Below are 20,699 nucleotides of genomic sequence, written 5' to 3'. Positions count from 1 at the left end.
CCTTGTGTGTAAGATGAGACTTTCTGTGCAGTGCGACGGGTGGGTGGGAGGGGATGGATTGGGCTCTGGGTTCCCAGAGTGTCCCCCTCAGGATGTTTTCACCTTCCTCACGGTCTTCTCCTCCTTGCACGCTGCCCTTCTTTGGTTTTGTGACCCCAGCTCCCACCCACTTCCGGGAAAAGGCTCTTCTCTGCACTGTTAGTGTTTCCTTGCTGTTCATCCCTTTTCCTCCATCTGCAAGCATCCTACTATTTTTCCACTCTTCTCTCTTCAAACTGCAGTTTGAATTATTTTTTTCTTTCATTTTTCACCCCACTTCTGAGAGTAACACGTGTGTGCTCCTTCTGCCTCCTGGTTACCCCTTTACTTCTCCTACCTTTGCTACTCTGTTCAAGCTGCCCTCTCACGGGTCCCCGGAGCCCCGAACATTCTCCTTCCCATCCGATTCCAGCAGTCTAGCCTCTTGACAGACCTCTCTTCCCTGCGCTGGGTTCTCCCTCCTCCTGTACCATCGGTGTTCACTGCTCCCAAAGTCTGCCCAGGGCCTCCTCTCCCCCCGCGGGCTTCCGCAGCAGCCTCGTTTCATCCGTGGTTCGGGTTTCAGCGAGGATGACTGTCTGAGTTTCCCACCCCGTCATCACTGCTATGCTCCAGCCCCACATTTCATCTGTCTTACAACTGTTGGGGCAGTGAAGGGAGCTACTGCATGTGAGCCCTCAGCGGGCTACCCGGCTGAGTTGGAAGCACTCAGTGAATATTATCCACCATTACAGCTTACTGAAGACTGACATCCTGCATTTGAGCCCATCACTCTAGTCCACAAGTCCCTTTGCCCAAGTTCCTTACTTCTTTACGACGAAGTCACCCTCCTGGTTACTTGGATTCCAAACTGCATGTAATTTTTCTTTTCTCTTTTTGCCTTCAGTACAGGCAAACCCTATTGCCGCTGATGAACTCCATGTAACATCTCTTCCATATCCCCTTCGCCATGTCCCTCTGCTCCTAATCCAGTTCTTTTTTTTTTTTTTTTTTTTAAGCATCTCAGTTCTTGCATCATAGCTGCTGATATCTTCAGTCTTCAATCCCCACTCTCGCTGGTTCACCTGACACTCAGCAGCCAGGCTCATCTTATCCCATCTCCCTGACGATCGTTCCTTTGTCTAGTGTTCAACGTTCTCTGTGATGTTTCTTCATGCTACTCTTCCTGTCTTATTCCCCACTGTTCTCTATCCTCTCCGGCTACCTGGTACTCCAGCCAGACCGAGCACGCCCTCTGTGCCTCGTCTCCCAGCTTTGCCCGCATTGCTCTGTCACCCACAAGGGTCCTTATCCCACGCACCCTCCTGCCCACATGCTTCCGCCCAGTCAGGATGGGCTAGGCTGCCGTGTGGGAACAGATTCTAAACTCTTAGTGGCTTACACGGGAAAGCTTACTTCTTTCTCAGGTTACCCGTGTCCATCGTGCACTGGCAGGAGGGCTCTGCTCCATGTCAGCCTCCCCAGGGACTCGGGCTGGGGTCCCTTTCTATCTGGAATGTTGGGCACGGTGGCAAGGAGAAGGGAGCCTGGAAATTGCTGGGTGGGATCCGCGCACACTCAGAGGTAGAGAGCCCGGCTACTGATGAAACCCCACCCACATACCCCAAGGCCCCTTGAGGGCTGTATCCCCTGGGGGGTTGTTCTTGGTCTTCTCCCTGTCCCATCAGCCTGGCCCAATCTGGAAGCGATCCTTCCCTCCTCCGGACTCCTGTAACGCTTATCTCCTTTAATTGTCACGCTTCTTCCTTGGATTCTGGTGATTTTGGTACACACCTTTCCCTTTATCTGGATTCCAGTCATTTTCCCCCTGTTAGTTCTTAGCATAGTCTTTTACACATACAGACTCGTAAATGAATGGTTCACGGAGTACCCAGAGGAGCCTGGAGATGGGGAGGCCAGGCCGGCGGGTATTGTGTGAGTCTGGACGGGCTTGAATGAGGCTGAGCTGTGACAGCAGTGAGTAGAGGGGACTCCATAGACGCACATTGCAGAGTGTTCCAGATACGGGAAATGGACAGGAACAAGGAAGCATTGTGTGTCCACAGGAAGAAACAGTGGTGCGTTTGAGGCCCATCCCTTTGTGGCTGTATGTGCCACACACGAGGCTGTGGCATGTTCACTTTGATAATCATTTGGCACTTAAACCGACAAGAGGCTTTTGAATCGAAAAAAGAATGCTTTTCGATGGCAGCTGTTCTCTGATGGTTAGAAATCACCCTCATTAGTTTTCCAGGTGAACTACAGATTGGACTGAAGAAACATGCCTCCTACCAGCCCCGCACAGGCACACACACAGCCAAGCTAGATTCTGCTCTTGGACCCCAATCTTACTGAAGCATGGGGGCTGGAGCAGGGGGCAGGTGTGGCTGTCTTAGCAAGGGTCTTCTTGGCTTCTGGCCCCTAGTGAGGTATACAGCTACTGGTGACACTGTTGGACCTGAAGAGGCTCAGATCCTGCCCAACTATTGCCCTTTTGTGTCTTCACTGTGGAAGAATCTCTACAGCCCACCTAGAGTTTCATTTAAGGAACTGTTTACAGAAAGGTGGTGCTTGAACTAGCTCAGCATCATCAAGGCCACATCTCCAGTGAGGGGAGAAAGCAGAGTCAGAGACCCAGAGCCTTGAACAGTATCTCTGCCTGCAGTCCCCCAGACTTCCAGAAAGCCTGCTTTGTGTCTCTAGTAAAACACGTTTTTGACTTTCAGAAAAAGACAGTGTTTTGTGGTACAGTTGTACTCTTAATATTGGACTTAGATTTGGCTGCTCTTTATTGGGTGTCAAACCCTGAATACCATCCTTAGAGTAGGCAGGGCCATCCCCATTCTCTAGATGAGGAGGCGAGGCTCCCAGAAACCCCCTGTCCAGGGTCACTCAGAGCTGTGGCTACAGCCAGGTCACTTCAGGGTGGAGTTTCATGAGGTACGCTGAGAATGTCATCAACATTCGGGGCCTGTCTCAGTATTTGTCTAGAGTAATTGATCCACTTTTGTACATTTAGAAAATCTCATTTTAAAATATACACTTTTTTTTTTTTTTTTTTTTGCGGTATGCGGGCCTCTCACTGCTGTGGCCTCTCCCGTTGCGGAGCACAGGCTCCGGACGCGCAGGCTCAGCGGCCGTGGCTCACGGGCCCAGCCGCTCCGCGGCATGTGGGATCTTCCCGGACCGGGGCACGAACCCGCGCCCCCTGCATCGGCAGGCGGACTCTCAACCACGGCGCCACCAGGGAAGCCCTAAAATATACATTTTAAATGTTTTGTTTTCCCCCCAGATAACCTGTTTGTGACCAGCCAGAATGGATACTACTGTCACTCTCAGACAAGTTTGGATCGAGCCCAGATTGACCTGAGTGGTTGCCTCCGCGACGGCAGTGTCTACAGTGCACACAGCACCAGCTCCTTAAATAACCCCCAGCCCTACTTGCAGCCCTCACCCATGTCCTCGAACCCGAGCATCACCGGGAGTGACATCATGAGGCCTGACTACGTCCCGTCGCACCGGCACAGCGCCCTGATCCCCCCGTCCTACCGCCCGACCCCCGACTATGAGACGGTGATGAAGCAGCTCCACAGAGGCCTGGCGCCCGCCGAGAGGCAGAGCCACTCGCTGAGAAACCTCAACATCGGCAGCTCGTACGCGTACAGCAGGCCCGATGCGCTGGTCTACAGCCAGCCCGAGATCCGGGAGCACGCGCACTTCAGCTCCCCGCCGTCGGCCCACTACCCGTTCAACCTGAATTACAGTTTCCACAGCCAGGCCCCTTACCCGTACCCCGCAGAGAGGCGGCCGGTGGTGGGTGCCGTCAGCGTGCCCGAGCTGACCAACGTGCAGCTCCAGGCCCGGGACTACCCAGCCCCCAACATCATGAGGACGCAGGTGTACCGCCCGCCGCCCCCCTACCCGTACCCCAGGCCCGCCAACAGCACCCCTGACCTGTCCCGCCACCTCTACATCAGCAGCAGCAACCCCGATCTCATCACCCGGCGGGTCCATCACTCTGTCCAGACGTTCCAGGAGGACAGCTTGCCGGTGGCGCATTCCCTGCAGGAGGTCAGCGAGCCCCTGACCTCAGCCCGGCACGCCCAGCTCCAGAAGAGGAACAGCATTGAGATCGCCGGGCTGACCCACGGCTTTGAGGGCCTGCGGCTCAAGGAGAGGACCATGTCGGCGTCAGCGGCGGACGTGGCTCCGCGGGCCATCTCCGCGGGCTCCCAGCCAAAAGTCGTCACTGAAAGGACAAAGCGAGAAGAGGACGATGAGCAGCAGAGCCTGAGATACGGTCACAAAAAGTCCCTTTCAGACGCCACCATGCTGATACACAGCAGCGAGGAGGAGGAGGAGGACTTGGAGGAGGGGCGCGGGGCGCAGGCGCGGGCGCCCCCGGGCAGCTACTCCCAGCAAGCCCCGCGGAGCGGCCCCCACACGCCCGGCCCCCCGGCCGCCGGCCCCACGCACAGCCTTGAGCCCAAGGCCCACGTCACTGAGGCCGAGAGAAAGGGGAGGGCCGGCAGCCCAGTTCCCACGCCCGGGGAAGGCCCGCGGCCCAGGAGGGACGGGCTGCTGACGCCCTCCATGTCCGAGTCCGACCTCACCACGTCCGGGAGGTACCGCGCCAGGAGGGACTCTCTGAAGAAGAGGCCGGTGTCAGATCTCCTCTCCGGAAAGAAGAACGTCGTGGAAGGGCTTCCGCCGTTAGGGGTGAGCCGTTCAGTGGGCACGGGGGCTCACCCAACCCAGCACGGTGCCCTGTACACCTGACTTCTCAACACCTTCTGCCCTCTATCCATCTTTTCTTTCACTCATTACTTCTGATGTTTTACAGCTTTTTTCCTTTTAAGTTGTTTCAACTCCTTCCCCCCACCAGCCAACACATATTTTGCCCAGTTTTTGTCTTATTTTGTAATACTTTGAGTTTGAGTATCTATGGAAATAATGGGGAGGGATTAGAATTTTCGTGGTTTTGCTGGAGGTGATAACTTAGGTGAAGTGAAAGGTAAATGTAGGAGGCTCTGTGGAATGGAAGAGAAAGAATGAATGGGAAGTTTTAGTAATGCAGTGTGATGGGAAACGAAGTAAAGGTTTCACGACTTTAGCCAGGATTGCTTTGTCAGTCACCCGTAAAAATACCCCGCTGTGGTGCAGGGTCTAGGGCTGCTCTTGTTCAGTTTGCTTGTTTGGGGTCTGAGGGAAGCATTCCCCGAAGTGTCCCTAATGTATTCCTTGTGTCGCAGTCCGTGTGGGTACAGCTTGAACTGCTGGGCTGTGATCTCTGAGGGCTGGAGGGTGATTCTGGAGCTGGAAGGTGGCACTTTGTCAAGACAAGAAACCCAAGAGCTCCAGGTCTCTTTATTTATTCTTTACATCTTTATTGGAGTATAATTGCTTAACAATGTTGTGTTAGTTTCTGCTGTACAACAAAGTGAATCAGCTGTAAGTATACATATTCCCCATATCCCCTCCCTCTTGAACCTCCCTCCCACGCTCCCTATCCCACCCCTCTAGGTGGTCACAAAGCACCGAACTGATCTCTGTGCTATGCGGCTGCTTCCCACTAGCAATCCATGTTACATTTGGTAGTGTATATGTGTCCATGCCACTCTCTCACTTCGTCCCAGCTTCCCCTTCCCCCTCCCCCGCCCCATGTCCTCAAGTCTGTTCTCTACGTCTGCGTCTTTATTCCTGCCCTGCCACTAGGTTCATCAGTACCATTTTTTTAGTTTCCATATATGTGCGTTAGCATACGGCATTTGTTTTTCTCTTTCTGACTTACTTCACTCTATATGACAGACTCTAGGTCCATCCATCTCATTACAAATAATTCAGTTTTGTTCCTTTTTATGGCTGAGTAATATTCCATTGTGTATATGTGCCACATCTTCTTTATCCATTCATCTGTCGATGGACATTTAGGTCGCTTCCATGTCCTGGCAGTTGTAAATAGAGCTGCAGTGAACATTGTGGTACATGACTCTTTTTGAATTATGGTTTTCTCAGGGTATGTGCCCAGTAGTGGGATTGCTGGGTCATATGGTAGTTCTATTTGTAGTTTTTTAAGGAACCTCCATACTGTTCTCCATAGTGGCTGCACCAATTTACATTCCTACCTCCAGGTCTCTTTAAAAGAGAGACTGAGTGAACTGAGAACCCAAGGAAGGTCCCTTGTAGAAAATGCAGCTCCTTACTATTCAGGATGATAAATAACCGTGGTTTAAGCACTTTTTATCTACTTGAGGCAAAATATAAGAGAGCATAACATCATCTCTAGCAGCCATTCCCAGAGCATTTACCATGTGCTGAGCAGGCCATCTGCTTTACCATGTCCAGTTTACAACAGGCCTATTGTTTCTACAGATGAGAAAATAGACTCTGAGATATTAAGTAACTTTCCCAAGGTCACACGTCTAATGAGTGACCGAACTGAAATTTTAAACCCATATTTATCTCCTCAACTGGTTCTCCTGTCTTCTACATTGTTCTGCATCGAAGTAGTATATTTTATTAAGTAATAATTGCTTGTCTAAGCTTTGCTGTTCTCTGTCTTTCCACTGAAACCTTTTAACTCTGAGTTCCTCAGCTTTGCCCAGGCATCTGTGGCATTGTTATGTCAGCGTGTCCACTCTGAGTCATCTGGCTTCCTTGCTCAGGCTCCTCCTTGCCCAGGGCTCCATTCCCTGTGCCCTGTGCTCCTGCCAAGTGAAAGTGATTAATTAGCCTATGCATTTTGTCTCCCAGTTGCTCCCAGTGTCCTGGCAGCTAGGGACTCCTCCCCCCATTTTTGCTGGTGGGCATATTCAGACCTGAGGGCACGTCACAAATGTGGTTCTGCCCTAGTGTACTATTAGATCTTCTAAGATGCTACAGACATCTTCATAAGCAGGAGGAAAGTTCACACAGTATTATAGTGGTTATGAAATAGATCAGCACACACAGACTCAAACTCCTTACAGTAGTGCCGTGAATTTAAACGTGTTTCCTTTTAATGGGTTGGAATTGTAAATTTATTTTAAATTTTTCTTGGGAGTACATTCTTAACTCATCTGTCTGACAGTAAAGGCCAGTGTCTCAGGTCGGCTGAAGCGGAGGGCATGGGCTCACAATCAGTGATTCAGGGCAGGACAGGGTGTGGACGTGTCTCCCGAAGTAACTGCCTGAGTCCTGAGCCAGCTGGACGGGGCCCTCTCATAGTTGACACTCTTCACTGATTACATCATGAACATAGTTTTTATGTGTGACCTGAGTCTTTCCCCGAATGATACTTGTTTTGAGTAGAGTCCAGTATTCAAGCCTATTGTCCCTGTAGTTTTGAATGGCCCAGCAAATTCTGCTAAATCTGAGGACTTTTATCGGTTTGGTTCTCTAAAAATACAAAATTTCCCCCTCCTTGACTTTTAGACCTATAGTATTAGTGAGATTATGTGATTGGATTATCCTTTTTCACCCCTTCTTTTCACATAAGGGGTGTCCCTACTTAAGGGATGTGAATGGCAGCTGTGGCCCAGGAAAAGGTACAGGACCTAAGAGTGGAAAACTTGGGTCTGAGTCTAGAACCTGCCATTCATTAGTTCTCTGCCCAGTGGGCCGGGCCCTTCACACACCAGAGCCTCAGCTTCTCCATCCGTAACACAGGACGGTCACCCCTCCTCTGTCTGCTGTGGCGTTGTGTTAGGTCCCACATAGGGTTAGGCATGAAAAGTGCTTTCTAAATTCTATGATGCAGCATAACTGCTTTTAATGCACGGTTTTTATTGTGTTGACCCTATTTGCCATGTATAAAGAGGCAGCTGTGTGACACTGGGCAAACAACTTAATCTCTCTGACTCCCATTTTCTCATTTGTAACCGAGATGACCCCAGAGGGTTGTTGGGGGAAAATGCTCCGTCAAGTTTAACTTGTTACTGTGAGGTGGCATCATACATTTAACTTACTGGCTTCCCAAGAGCTGAAGAGTCCAACCCCCTGCTAATCCTCTGACCCCCTTCATAGTAACTCAGGGTGGCCATTATTTTAATTGTTACAGCAAGCGAATATACTAATGCGAATTATGGTTCTAGAGGTTTAGTATTAAAAACAGTGAAATAAATTGCAGAGAAGCAGGAACATTTTAGAATTCTCCACCCATCTCCACCTATGGCGACTTGATTGCTATCTGGAAAAGGTAGACTGGTTTGAGTGCTTGTGCATCTGCATAGAGTTTTTGTTTCACCCTTAGTCTTATGTGGTGGTTCTGACACGAGAAATCACTGTACGGGTTGTACATTTAAAACCATGCTCTTGTACTCTGAGGGCTAAGTAAGGGGTATTTGAAGTGAGTTTTGACTATAAGACCCTTTCTTCAAATACTGGCTTTGGGGCTTCCCTGGTGGTGCAGTGGTTAGGAATCTGCCTGCCAATGCAGGGGACACGGATTCAAGCCCTGGTCCGGGAAAATCCCACATGCTGTGGAGCAACTAAGCCCATGCGCCACAACTGCTGCACTCTAGAGCCTGCAAGCCACAGCTGCTGAAGCCTGTGCACCTAGAGCCCGTGCTCCACAACAAGGGAAGCCACCACAATGAGAGGCCGGCGCACCGCAACGAAGAGTCGCCCCCGCTCACTGCAACTAGAAAGAGCCCATGCGCAGCAATGAAGACCCAGCACAGCCGAAAATAAATAAAATAAAATAAAATAAAGTTTTAAAAAAATACTGGCTTTAGAACTGACCTTACCAATCATCCAGCACACGTGTGCTGGGGCCTTTTGAGTCATTTTCAGGCCAAGCAGTGCTGGAGCCACCTCTGCTGGCTGGTGGGAGCTGAGTGTTAAATTTTCAGGCTCTTGTGAGGCCTCTGATGTTACACTGGCAGATTGAAATTAGCTGTGATGGGAGTATTTGTACCGTGGAACCTGGCAAACTTCACACATCAGAACTGTTCCCACTCCCCCGCCACAAAGTCCATTGTTAAACATTTACCTGCTTTCTGCACACCACTGTTTTCTGCACACATGAGAATCATGACATTTTAGCCTGAGCAGGAACCTTTTAGTCTGTGTAGCCTCCCTCTCTCCAAGGCTGACAGAGCTGCAGTAAAGTTGATTTTATTTATGAGACAGAAGAGAGCTGCTGATTTCATTTATGAGATAGAACTGAGAAAACCATTTCTGTCAAATTAGGGCTACAGTTGTGATAATTACTGTGGCTTCCAAGGAGGTGTAGACTGTTGAAGAAGACTTGGCATTCTTGGGCTTGTTTGCCTCAGAGAGCAAAATCATTGGCTTTAATAATAACTTTAGGAAACACCAGTTTTCAGGAGACAGAATTCCGTCTGTGCCCTCTCTTGTACCCTCTCTTGGTATAATGATGTTCTCCTCATTTAAAAATGTGGTGGTTCTAACTGCATTTACCAGAGGTGTGGTGAGCCAACCCAGGTCACACAAGTCTGCCACAGAATGTAGAATACAATAGAGCCACCAGAGAAGACACTGAAAAAGAACGAATTTGTATTTTTTTAAAATGTATAAAAGCTTATTGCAATGAGGTGACTGCATTTAAAACCCTCTTTGTGGATTGCAGCTGATTTTTGTGTGTGTCGCGGTTTGATATTCAGGAGTCCCGTGAAGGAATGCTGTCTGCTTGGAGCCTCACCTTTCATTACAACAGAGCCCTGAAACCAGTTGCATTTCAAAACCTTATATCTGGAAGACTTATCAGGGCTTTGCCCTTAAAAGGAATGTCTTCCTCCTAATCTTTGTGAAACAAACGTGTGTGTGTGTGTGTGTGTGTGTGTGTGTGTGTGTGGAGTGTAAGCTCTCCTGTGGTTGTTGGTTTAGGAGAACCCACCCTCTGTTAACTGTCTTCAGTCCACTGAAATCTCTTTTCAAAGGGATTGTATTTGTGTATATTTGATATATACATATAAATATTTTTGTAGGGAATGAAAAAGAGCCGAGTAGATGCAAAAAAAATTGGTCCTCTCAAACTGGCTGCCCTAAATGGACTCTCCCTGTCTCGACTGCCTCTGCCTGATGAAGGAAAGGAGGTGCCTGCCAGAGCCACGAATGATGAGAGGGTACGTACCAGACCACGGGTCTGCACGCCTGCCCTGGAACCGCTGATACAGTGTTGCAGAACTGCCTTCTTGAGATTTTCCTGAATTTTCTAACACATTTGATAATTATAAATGAGTGTTAGGAATTTTGTCATCTGGCCTTCAAAACTGGGGCAAATTTATAGCTAATGTCTTAAATAGATAATTTCAGGCTAAATGTTGATTTTTGTCTGTTGGTTTCTGAATACTGTTCTTTACTTTCTTCTGGCCGTGAATTTAGAGGAAATGTGCATATACACATAGGAAGGAAAGCAGATATCGACTGCTTTCATTACATTGAAAACTTAACAGTGAATGGTTACTGAATTTTTCAAAACTTTGTGACTGAGATGTATTTGCTATGAGGTTCTATGATACCAAAATTAGACAGGCATGGATTATGCTAAGCAAAAATTAATTTGCTTACAACTGGAGATAGTTTCCAATAATCTTTTCTGTTTTTTATATATATTATAAAATTGCAGCATTTGTTCATAGAGGTTGGAATTGATTATCCTACTTTAGGATTTACTGTTCTTCAGGAGAATTTTCCATTCTTAGGGAGTCATATAATTGACTATAGATTTAGAGAAGATGAATTCAATGAATTGTTTTAGGCCAAGTTTACACAGAAGTCTGCATCATGTTTCTCACCAATAATATTATTTCATTTGTTCTTTTGTTGTTATGACTTGTTAAATTTAACTTTGGTTTCATCTAGAATTTTCAATATTAGATAATACTGGACTTGAAGCAGAAAGTGAGATTTCAAGTGTACGGTCAAAATGCAGCTGTGGCATGGGACTGTATTCATATTATTCCTCACTTTCTATTTTTCAGTGTAAAATTCTGGAACAGCGGTTAGAACAAGGAATGGTATTCACAGAATATGAAAGAATTCTTAAAAAACGGCTCGTTGATGGGGAGTATTCAACCGCACGACTCCCTGAAAATGCAGAAAGAAATCGGTTCCAAGATGTTCTTCCCTATGACGATGCCAGAGTGGAACTGGTCCCAACCAAAGAAAACAATACCGGTTACATCAACGCGTCACATATTAAGGTGAGGGGAATGTTTAGAGTGATACACAGGATGTGAAGTTTTCAGTTAAATTAGGAGAATGGTAAGAATTGTATTCATGTCTGTTTTCTAAGAACATCCTAGTTTTGAACCGTTGGGACAAACTGTACTGTAAGTTGGGAAATCCATACACCAAGGCTGGACACACAGTGTTTGCTGCCTCCATGTGTTGGATCCCTCTGCGCCCAGCGTTGTTACCAGGACTCTGGGATCACTCATTTGTCTGACTTGAGAACTTTGTGCTTCTAAATCTGAAGACCTCTTTATAGCTCATAAATTCTCTCAAGAGCAACTGAATTGCTAGTTTTTCCTTATCACATACCTACATGCATTTTTATGTAAAAGAAGCGTCTGGTGTTTACCAAAGCTTTTCCTTATGGTGGTGCCGTCTGCGCTCTTTGCATACTCTCTTAGTCATTTGTTTTTAAGATTGTTACAAGTTTAAGTACTTCCGTGCCTCCAGCCTTTCTAGCATTCTCCCAGTTTTAAATTTATTAATTAATTTATTTTTATTTTTTAGGCCACGTCGGGTCTTAGTTGCGGCACGAGAGATCTTCGTTGAGGCATGCTCGATCTTTTGTTGTGGTGCGCCGGCTCTTCATTGTGGCGCATGGGCTTCTCTCTAGTTGTGGCGTGCAGGTTTTCTCTTCTCTAGTTGTGGTGCATAAGCTCCAGGGCGTGTGGGCTCTGTAGTTGTGGCGCGTGGGCTTAGTTGCCCCGCAGCATATGGGATCTTAGTTCCCTGACCAGGGATCAAGCCCGCATCCCCTGCATTGGAAGGCGGATTCTTTACCACTGGACAACCAGGGAAGTCCCTCTTAATCATTTATTTTCTTTTGTAGCCATTAAATATTTTATAAGAACAATTTTTAAAAATTAATCAGTTTATTTTTGGCTGTGTTGGGTCCTCGTTGCTGCGCACAGGCTTTTCTCTAGTTGTGGCGAGCGGGGGCTACTCTTCGTTGTGGTGCGCGGGCTTCTCATTGCGGTGGCTTCTCATTGCAGAGCAAAGGCTCTAGGCGTGCGGGCTACAGTAGTTGTGGCACGTGGGCTCTAGAGCACAGGCTCAGTAGTTGTGGCGCATGGGTTTAGTTGCTCCACAGCATATGGGATCTTCCTGGACCAGGGATCAAACCCATGTCTCCTGCATTGGCAGGCGGATTCTTAACCACTGTGCCACCAGGGAGGTCCCTCTTTTAATCATTTTTAAACATTATTTTGTTCTTAAGCAGTGCTGCCTTTTCCCTGTAAACAGTATAATGCCGTTTAACTGGGGTAACGTTACACCCATTAAAATGGAAAAAGTGATGATTCACAACAGGAAGGTGAGAAAAGCCAGATGCTCTGTCTTCTGCATGCTGGCTGGAGAGTCAGTTCGTTGTTTTGGGAAGAAGAAATTTCCTTATAGTGAGTGAATGAGTAAGTGTCTATGGGCAGGTGTTATTTCCCTTCTTTCCCACATTTTATTTAGTTTGCAAGTGATGTTTGATGAGAGCCGTTTCACACTTAAGACTTTGTAGAGGCCCAGCAGTCTGCCTGTGAAAGCCAGTACCCTTGATGGTCTTTGGGAATTTGTGCACAAGCTTTTTAAACATGGGCATAAGTTATTTAAGAACTGAGCATCTCTTTGGAATAGCTTAGCCAGTCTCCCATGACTGAGTGGATGACGGTTGAATAACATTGTGGTTCTGTGGTGGTATTTCAGAATCTTCAGAGACAGCCCGAAGAACAGTGGAAAGTGTCTGACTTCAGAATTCGTGGATCGACCACTTAGCAGTGTGGGACCTCCTTGTACTTATCTCTGAATAAGGAAGTGCTGACCTCCCCCATTTTGCTCCCCATGAGATCCTTCCTCCCTGGTTCTTGTTCGCTGTGGTGCCTGGTGCCACCCACCACGGGCCCAGTGGGAGGATGGGGGTGTGACTCAGGCTGCAGCCTTAAATGGGGGCATGAGTGGAAGGGTGTGTGGCCCAGAGTTTACACTCGGGGCACTCGGAAAGCGGTTATAGTCGTCACTCAGCAGTGGGGGAGCCGAGATTTAACCCAGATTTCCTGACTACAAATCCTGTAATTATTATATTAGACTGTTTTCAAGGAGGTTAAATCCTAAGTGGAAATTTAGTATGGAGGGTGATCCTGACTCAGAAGTTCAGAGGTGAACTCCTTAGGTAGGAAGACTTTTTTCCCCTAGAAATTTGATGTTTAACTTAGGTTTTGACTCAATTGCTAGTACTTGATCCAGTGTGTGTAGTACTTTACAAGGGAAAATTGTGTTTGAGATTTGGGATATGATGACGTTGATATTATTTTTATGAGAAGAACCTAACAGCAGCAATAACAATAATTTATTAAGAACCTATCATGTGCAGGGCACCATACATATTGGCTCGCTTAATCCTGACAACATGAGGGTAGGGAATATTTTTATTGTATAGATGAAAATTGAAATTTGGAGAGCTTAAGGAAATTGCCCTAGGTCACATAGATATTATGTGAATTCATAGCACATACGTTTATAAAGATATCAGTAATGGAAATGGCACTAATAAGGAAAAAGAATAAGATAAAAGTCTTTCTTTATTCTGCTGAATATTTCAGTTTGCTTTCTTCATGTTACCATGAACAAATGTATATACATGTATTATACACATACATATTAATTTCTTTTAAAACCTTTTGTAATTTCAGGTCTCTGTCAGTGGAATTGAATGGGATTATATTGCCACTCAGGGACCATTACAAAATACCTGTCAGGACTTTTGGCAGATGGTGTGGGAACAGGGAATTGCAATTATAGCAATGGTGACAGCAGAAGAGGTAAGTACTCATTTCTCTTAATTGATTTTCTCAGCCTCAGAAAAACAGTTTATGTTGATCATGTGTAATCTTGACTTTTAGAGAAATGGGCAGGGTAAGGTTGCAGTTCTGAGTTTCAGACATGCTCTCTGAGGGGCATCCTTTGCTGACTCTTGTATTATGTTTTAACTGCACTTGTCTCTAACAGGAGGGTGGAAGGGAGAAGAGCTTTAGGTATTGGCCACGCCTTGGTTCCAGGCACAACACTGTCACCTATGGAAGGTTTAAGATCACCACCCGGTTCCGCACAGACTCTGGCTGCTATGCCACCACGGGCTTGAAGATGAAGCACCTTCTCACGGGGCAGGAGAGGACGGTGTGGCATCTCCAGTACACAGACTGGCCTGAGCATGGCTGTCCAGAGGACCTCAAGGGATTTTTATGTAAGTATCTTCATTCCCAGCACAGCCTTTGCCAGAGCTGTTAAACCCACCACAGAGAGGAAGACTTAAGTTCCTGAAACATTTCCTTTATTTCTTTTATGTTGTCCCATGTAAGCTGTGGGCTTGTTTTAAAATAAAAATTTCAAGTGTTTAGGGGAGGCTTAACAGAAGAGGTTTTAAAGCATAATTTGGTAATGAGTAGAATGCCATTACTGACTCTTAGAGAGTTTCTCCTCCTTTTCATTTTGTAGATGAGAAAATGGAAGCCCAGGAGGAGTCAGGGACTTGCCCAAGATCACACTGTCAGTTAATAGTTGGGGTTGGTTAATTGGCACCTGGTGCTCTGTATCTGGAGTTTTCTCAATCAGTGGAGATGACCTGAAAATTGTCAATTTGATAGGCCTTAATCCCTTTGTATTTTTCTGTTTCATTGATATTTCACAGCATACCTTGAAGAGATCCAGTCTGTTCGACGCCATACAAATAGTACAAGTGAACCAAAAAGCCCCAACCCTCCATTACTGGTCCACTGCAGCGCTGGCGTGGGACGGACTGGCGTCGTTATTTTGTCAGAGATCATGATTGCCTGTCTGGAACACAACGAGGTGCTTATTTTCCCTGCTGATGAGGGAAGAGGTGGGCTGGGCACAAGGCCAGGGAGGAGAGGGACCTAGTGACCTGACAGCTCCTTCTGAACAAACGTCCTCAGGGATTCTCTATTGAAGATGCTAATGCTCTGATTGAAGCCACATTTCTGCTAGGACGCTTGCTTCCCCCCCCCGCCCCCCGCCGCCAGGGTGTGCATTACCCTCATCACTGCTTCTCTCAATCTAGGTGCTGGACATCCCACGGGTGCTGGACATGCTGAGGCAACAGAGAATGATGATGGTGCAGACCCTCTGCCAGTACACGTTCGTTTACCGAGTTCTCATTCAGTTCCTGAAAAGCTCAAGGCTCATATAAGCTCCCACAACTTCCTACGGGGACCCGATCATGTGAAGCGTTTACAGCGGAAAAAAAAAGTGCTTGCCGAACTCATGCTCTCTCCTCCACTCGGTGCACGCGGAATGCTACATCAGGACGTAAGTGACGGGATGAATGGTGGCACATGGAAGGAAGTATGCAGAGCACAAGGCTGAAGAGGGGGTTTAACCTGGGAAAGATGCCGAAGAGGAAGGACTTGGTTCTGAGGGCGTTGCCCTGCTCTGATCTGTCCGATTTGCAGTCCTTGCACACATTTGGAGATTGTATTTTCTAGATAATTCTCTATTTCGCTGAAGCTACGCTGGGCAATTCTGGCAATCACTAAGGCGTATAGGTTTCTATCTTAAACTAGTTTTTGGTAATGGAATTTTATTTTATGACTAAAATATTTGGGGTTTTCTTATTAAGAAACTGAACTTTCCATGGGGATGATCCACAGATGTGAGTAGTTCCTATATAACTTTGTATTTAAAACTATGTTATTATCTTTTGTTATTTTAAAGAAATCTTGGGTACTTAACAATGTAGTTACCAAACCCCAAGCTACAAGAAGAATCTAAAAGTGTTATTTCGAAACATAGAAAACATTTTTATATTCAGAAAATTTTTTATCCTAAAAATTCTATATATTTGTACCTTCTGTATTTTCCAAACAAGAGTTCAGCTCATTAAGGTACTGAGATGAGTCAGTTAATGTAAGTTAAAGTTGGGAATGAAGGCACATTATTTAAAATGTATGAAAATAATCAGATTCACTATTTTTTTTTCAGTATTATTCATAAACCCAAATGAGTTTGATTTTATTGGTTGAAAATGAAGTGAAAAACAGTTGCATAAGATGGTTTTAAGCACTTTTTGTTGTTGAAAACAATAAATCTGAGTTTTTAATATATGTGTTGCTTTATAGGTGAAACAGTAACAACGGACATATTGAAAGTGTTTTGGAAGAGATCAGGAATGAGTATGTAGGATGACTAGGACAAGAGTAAGTGCAGTGTACATGCAAGATGGTAAATGCAAGCTGCCTTTGTCTTTACAGAAAATGCAGTGTTATCTATACTCAGACTGAGATGCTGGCATGGAGAGTGGGGGGCTTGGGAAGAGTCTGGGGGCTGACCTCCCGAGGAAGGTATCCCCAGGAAATTCAGGGCCCATCACTGGCAGTGACTCGCTCTGTTTCCTTGAAGTTCTTCCACCTGCACCTCTCTTCTTTTTTTTGACAAATCAGGTTTATATGATGATTAAAAGAAGCCTTGGGGCTTCCCTGGTGGTGCAGTGGTTGAGAGTCCTCCTGCTGATGCAGGGGACACAGGTTCGTGCCCCGGTCCGGGAAGATCCCACATGCCGCGGAGCGGCTGGGCCCGTGAGCCATGGCCGCTGAGCCTGCGCGTCCGGAGCCTGTGCTCCGCAGTGGGAGAGGCCGCAACAGTGAGAGGCCCGCGTACCACAAAAAAAAAGAAGCCTTGAAGAGGCTTTATTTTCTTTTGGTTGAAAGAAGGGAAGTGTTAGTAATAGTCTTACCTCATCTCCCCAAACCACAGCCCAGACTTGCGGGGCCCCCAGAGATGACTGTGGTGTTCAAGATGTACCGGAACTTTGGCTCCTTAATCCTTTAACTTCACACCTGAGGTCAACTTTAGCTCCGCTCCCCCCAGTCCCATGTAGGCCCATCCCAGGGGGCAGGACCAGGCCAGGCTGGCATGGCCTGGTCACATGGGAGCTGAAGAGGTAAGGAAGGACGAACTGGTCCGTTTAGCTGAGCAGCCATCTCTTTCTTCCTTCTTGAGGCTGCGTCTCCACAACACAGTTTCTGAAATGTCAAATCCAGGATTATTTCCCCAAATTACAATATCCTAGGGATAGTTCTGATTCCCGTGTTAACTCCTAAAGCAGTTTAACTCATTATTGTCACTGCTAAGTGTGTGTCATTAGCTGTAAGTCAGGATTTCCTTTATACAGTGTGTGTATCTGCCGAACTATGACCCAGAAACCAACCACCTGAGAGGAAAATTCAGACGGTATTGATGAAAATGAATATTGAAAGTGGGCATATTTCTCACTTGGGAAGAAAGAATTGATTTTAAATCTAAAATTGTTTAAAGAACAATAGACCCAAGTGCAAATATTCAGGAAGAGCTCCCCAGGAGAATGGAATAAGAGTTTTTTATTGTAATATTTCCCATCTCCACACCATGTAGAGTGTTTCTGATGCTTTTTTTCTTCCATGGTACGTTTTTTAAAAAAATGCTTTTCTGTCAGGTTTAAACATTTTGAAGTGTCCCATTGACAAGAACATACTGTAAAACAAAATCTAAAGAGTAATATATGGTATGTTTGTGTTCCTGTTGTAATAATTTGATTATAAGAAAATTACTTATGAGGGCTAAATTACACTGTATAAATGTCACTCTTAAAACTCGCATGTTTGTCATAGCTTTAAGACCCATGTAATTTTTTTGTGTCCCTTTTGAATTTTTAAACTTTTAATTAACAGTTAGTGAATACGAAAGTATTTCTGAATAAAAATAAATCTACATTACTAGACTTTGAAGTAATGTGATTTTCAAGAGCAAACTGTAGAACATTGAGGTTTCCATAGGCTCAGCCATGTCTGAGTTGAGGATGTTCTGTCTGCCAAACTTACACAGTGCTTCAGTATTTTAGTGTCTTTTAGTTCGTTGATATTTCATATCAAAATTACCCAAATATACATTTTCATAAAAAGTAGGTTATAAACCAGTGTTTTCCACTGATCATTGTTGGCATCTCTGGCCTCAGTTTTCCTGATTAGTGGACTCTTTTGATAAAATACTCTAGTTGGTAGTTTTGAACACAGGAAGTATTCATTTTAGAGTATGATTTGAAATGTTAATTGCAATCATTATTACATATATTCTTCTGGAACATCCACTGTGAAATATTCAGAAAACCCTAGAATTTAGCCTTTAAAACATTTTGGCAGGATTAAAACAGAAGCTGTGCTTTCTTAGAAATTCCCAGAAAGACCAAGGTCTAGGCAGAAGCCCAGAGGAGGAGTGTAGGATGGAGTGATGACAGCATGGCATGGCCAACTTTTTTGTGAAGCTTTCATCATCAGAAGAGACATCATTTCAAATGGGTTTGATAAGTTAATGTTCACAATATTAAGAAAATATGGATGTCCATATTATACATAATATGAAACTTTACATGTATTAAAATATAAAGAATTACTGTTTATTGTAAATCATTTAAAAAATCAGACATTTTAAAGGAATTCTTTTAGATGTAAATTTAGGGAATTTGCTTTCCATCAAGATTTCATGTGGAATAAGCTAAACCATCTCTTTCCAGTTTAAAGTTTATTAAAATAATCTAAATTGGAGGGGGCTCTTTTTTTGAACTGAGGGATAGACATTTCAAAAATAGAGGAATAGATACTTTAGGAGTTTGCCTGGGAAAACAATTCTCGAAAGAACATGAATTTTTCAAATTCCTGAGATAAGGGCTCCATTTACCCTAAGTAGCTATAATTACTTATACAAAATGAGGAAAAATCAGAAAGTCTGGTTGTTTAAGGTTTGCATGTGTTAGGGGTGGGTGGATAGAGGATTTCAGAACACATTTGAAGGGGTACTTCGGTTGTTAAAGTGGCATAGTTTTCTATATAGTTCAGGTAGTTCCCAAATAAGAATTAATGCTCTAAAAGGTCAGATATATGTTAAATTATTGAGAGTATTGTTTACAAGGGGGAAATGTTGCTATAAGTGGGTATCAACTTTCTTGGTTTGCCCTCCCAAAGCTTATTTAAACCACAGGGGCTCTGAAAGGTAGACAGTGGTGGTCACCTCCCCGTCACCCGTACTCTAAGAAAAACACACAGCAGCTTTCCTCCCTACTGCACCCTGCTGGTGAGAGCACAAAGCATTCTCTCTGGGTCAGCCGGGCAGTGGGGACAGGGCCTCAGCAAGCAACTGGAGTCAGATTGATCCAGTGTTCCATGAGAGAATTCCACATAACGTTAATGTCCCATCATTTGCCTCAGAAACTTGAGTGGCACATGAAGAGTAAGGAACAGCATGGGATATATGATGAAGATGAGCAGGGATGCTGCCCCTGAGACTGCCTGTGAGGCGGGGCGGGATGAAGGAGGATGAATTGGCAATGCCTCCCCGTACCTTTCCTGTTTCTGTTTACGTATCTACCTTTGGATTGTCACTGGCCTGAAATGGGAAGTAGAAGATGGGCCTGGATCAAGAAGGAAGTATAAGGTCTGCAGCACCCAGCTGAGGAAGCAGCAGTTCCAAGGCGAATATTCCCCTGTAAAGAGTATCTCTAGGTCACATGTATATGATTAGGGCCTGGCTGCACATCATATTTCCAAAAATGTTTAAATTAAAATGCTTAGCTTTAAAAAACTAGAGTAAATCTGAACATTGTCCAATATGTTGCTGGGTTAAGAAAGAGGTAGTAACCATATACTTATTTTAAATTATCCTTTAATATTATAAATAAGTATAAATGAGTGATAAGAAAGGAGTAATTGTTTGAACTACCTGTAGAACTAACAGTTTGGCTAACATACTGTTCCAAATTTTTGAAAATTACTTACTAGTTAGATATTTTGATCATTATTCCTTCCATTAAATATGACTGTGGTGTGTCATATAAAAGGACCATTTAAAATCTCGAAGATGCTTTGGCTTTGAATCTATAATACAGTGTACCCATACTGGCTATAGCAGTACATGATTCCAGTGTAATAAATCTGCAATTTTAAACTGAACTGGTAGGAGGTTTTTAAACGGTGTATGAAGACCAGTACTTAATTTTGGTTGTCACTACTGACATTTTAAGTGCGCCTGTGTAGTTTAAATTCACGCTCTAAAAGCTTGATGAAGAAAAGATGTACAGTATTCACTCTTAGGAACAGGTCTATGCTACCAAAGAAATTCAGAAGGTTGGATTATCTGGGTTATCCGGAACATGAACCTGTCGATCCTCATTTTTGGGGGTAGGTTGATGAGACTAGTACAGATTTAATGGTAACTGGCTTTTCACTTCCACCTGCTCATTTATCAGCTGAGGAAAACTGAACAAGTAAATGGGAAATATAAGTTCAGTTACTCATTTTTCATAAGAGTGCAAGTATCGCACGTCAGACTGCTATCATAAATGCTGAGACTGTCCAAACATTTTTTTCCAGAAATTTATTAGAAATCACATGAAAGTAATGGACCATTGAATGAGACAAATCTTTTGTTACTTACTTTATAGTAATATTTATTGAAATGTAATTTAATCTTAGAGTTAA

At 45.0% G+C, this 20,699-nt stretch overlaps 1 protein-coding gene across 4 annotated transcripts in view; it reads left to right on the top strand.

Moving 5' to 3' along the window:
* The window catches only part of PTPN21 (protein tyrosine phosphatase non-receptor type 21), a 71,805-nt gene that overhangs the window by 49,633 nt on the left and 1,473 nt on the right, over positions 1–20,699 (top strand). Inside the window, exons 13-20 of one of the 4 annotated variants that reach the window (XR_003795984.1) lie at positions 3,311–4,737; positions 9,948–10,085; positions 10,944–11,165; positions 13,872–14,000; positions 14,188–14,422; positions 14,867–15,027; positions 15,257–15,504; positions 16,314–16,719. Coding sequence is in view for 1 of the 4 variants with exons in the window: in XM_029238630.1 (XP_029094463.1) it covers positions 3,311–4,737; positions 9,948–10,085; positions 10,944–11,165; positions 13,872–14,000; positions 14,188–14,422; positions 14,867–15,027; positions 15,257–15,385 (2,441 nt within the window). In the remaining 3 variants the exon portion in view is untranslated. Of the gene's footprint in view, positions 1–3,310; positions 4,738–9,947; positions 10,086–10,943; positions 11,166–13,871; positions 14,001–14,187; positions 14,423–14,866; positions 15,028–15,256; positions 16,720–20,699 lie in introns of those variants that run through there. The other 3 variants (XR_003795982.1, XR_003795983.1, XM_029238630.1) reach the window with 3 other exon arrangements.

Source organism: Monodon monoceros, unplaced genomic scaffold, assembly GCF_005190385.1.
Source record: "Monodon monoceros isolate NGI ecotype Baffin Bay Population unplaced genomic scaffold, NGI_Narwhal_1 Super_Scaffold_21, whole genome shotgun sequence".
Taxonomy (NCBI): Eukaryota; Metazoa; Chordata; class Mammalia; order Artiodactyla; family Monodontidae; genus Monodon; species Monodon monoceros.
Note: the sequence above shows the minus strand (reverse complement) of the source record. Positions and strands in the feature narration are given on the sequence as shown.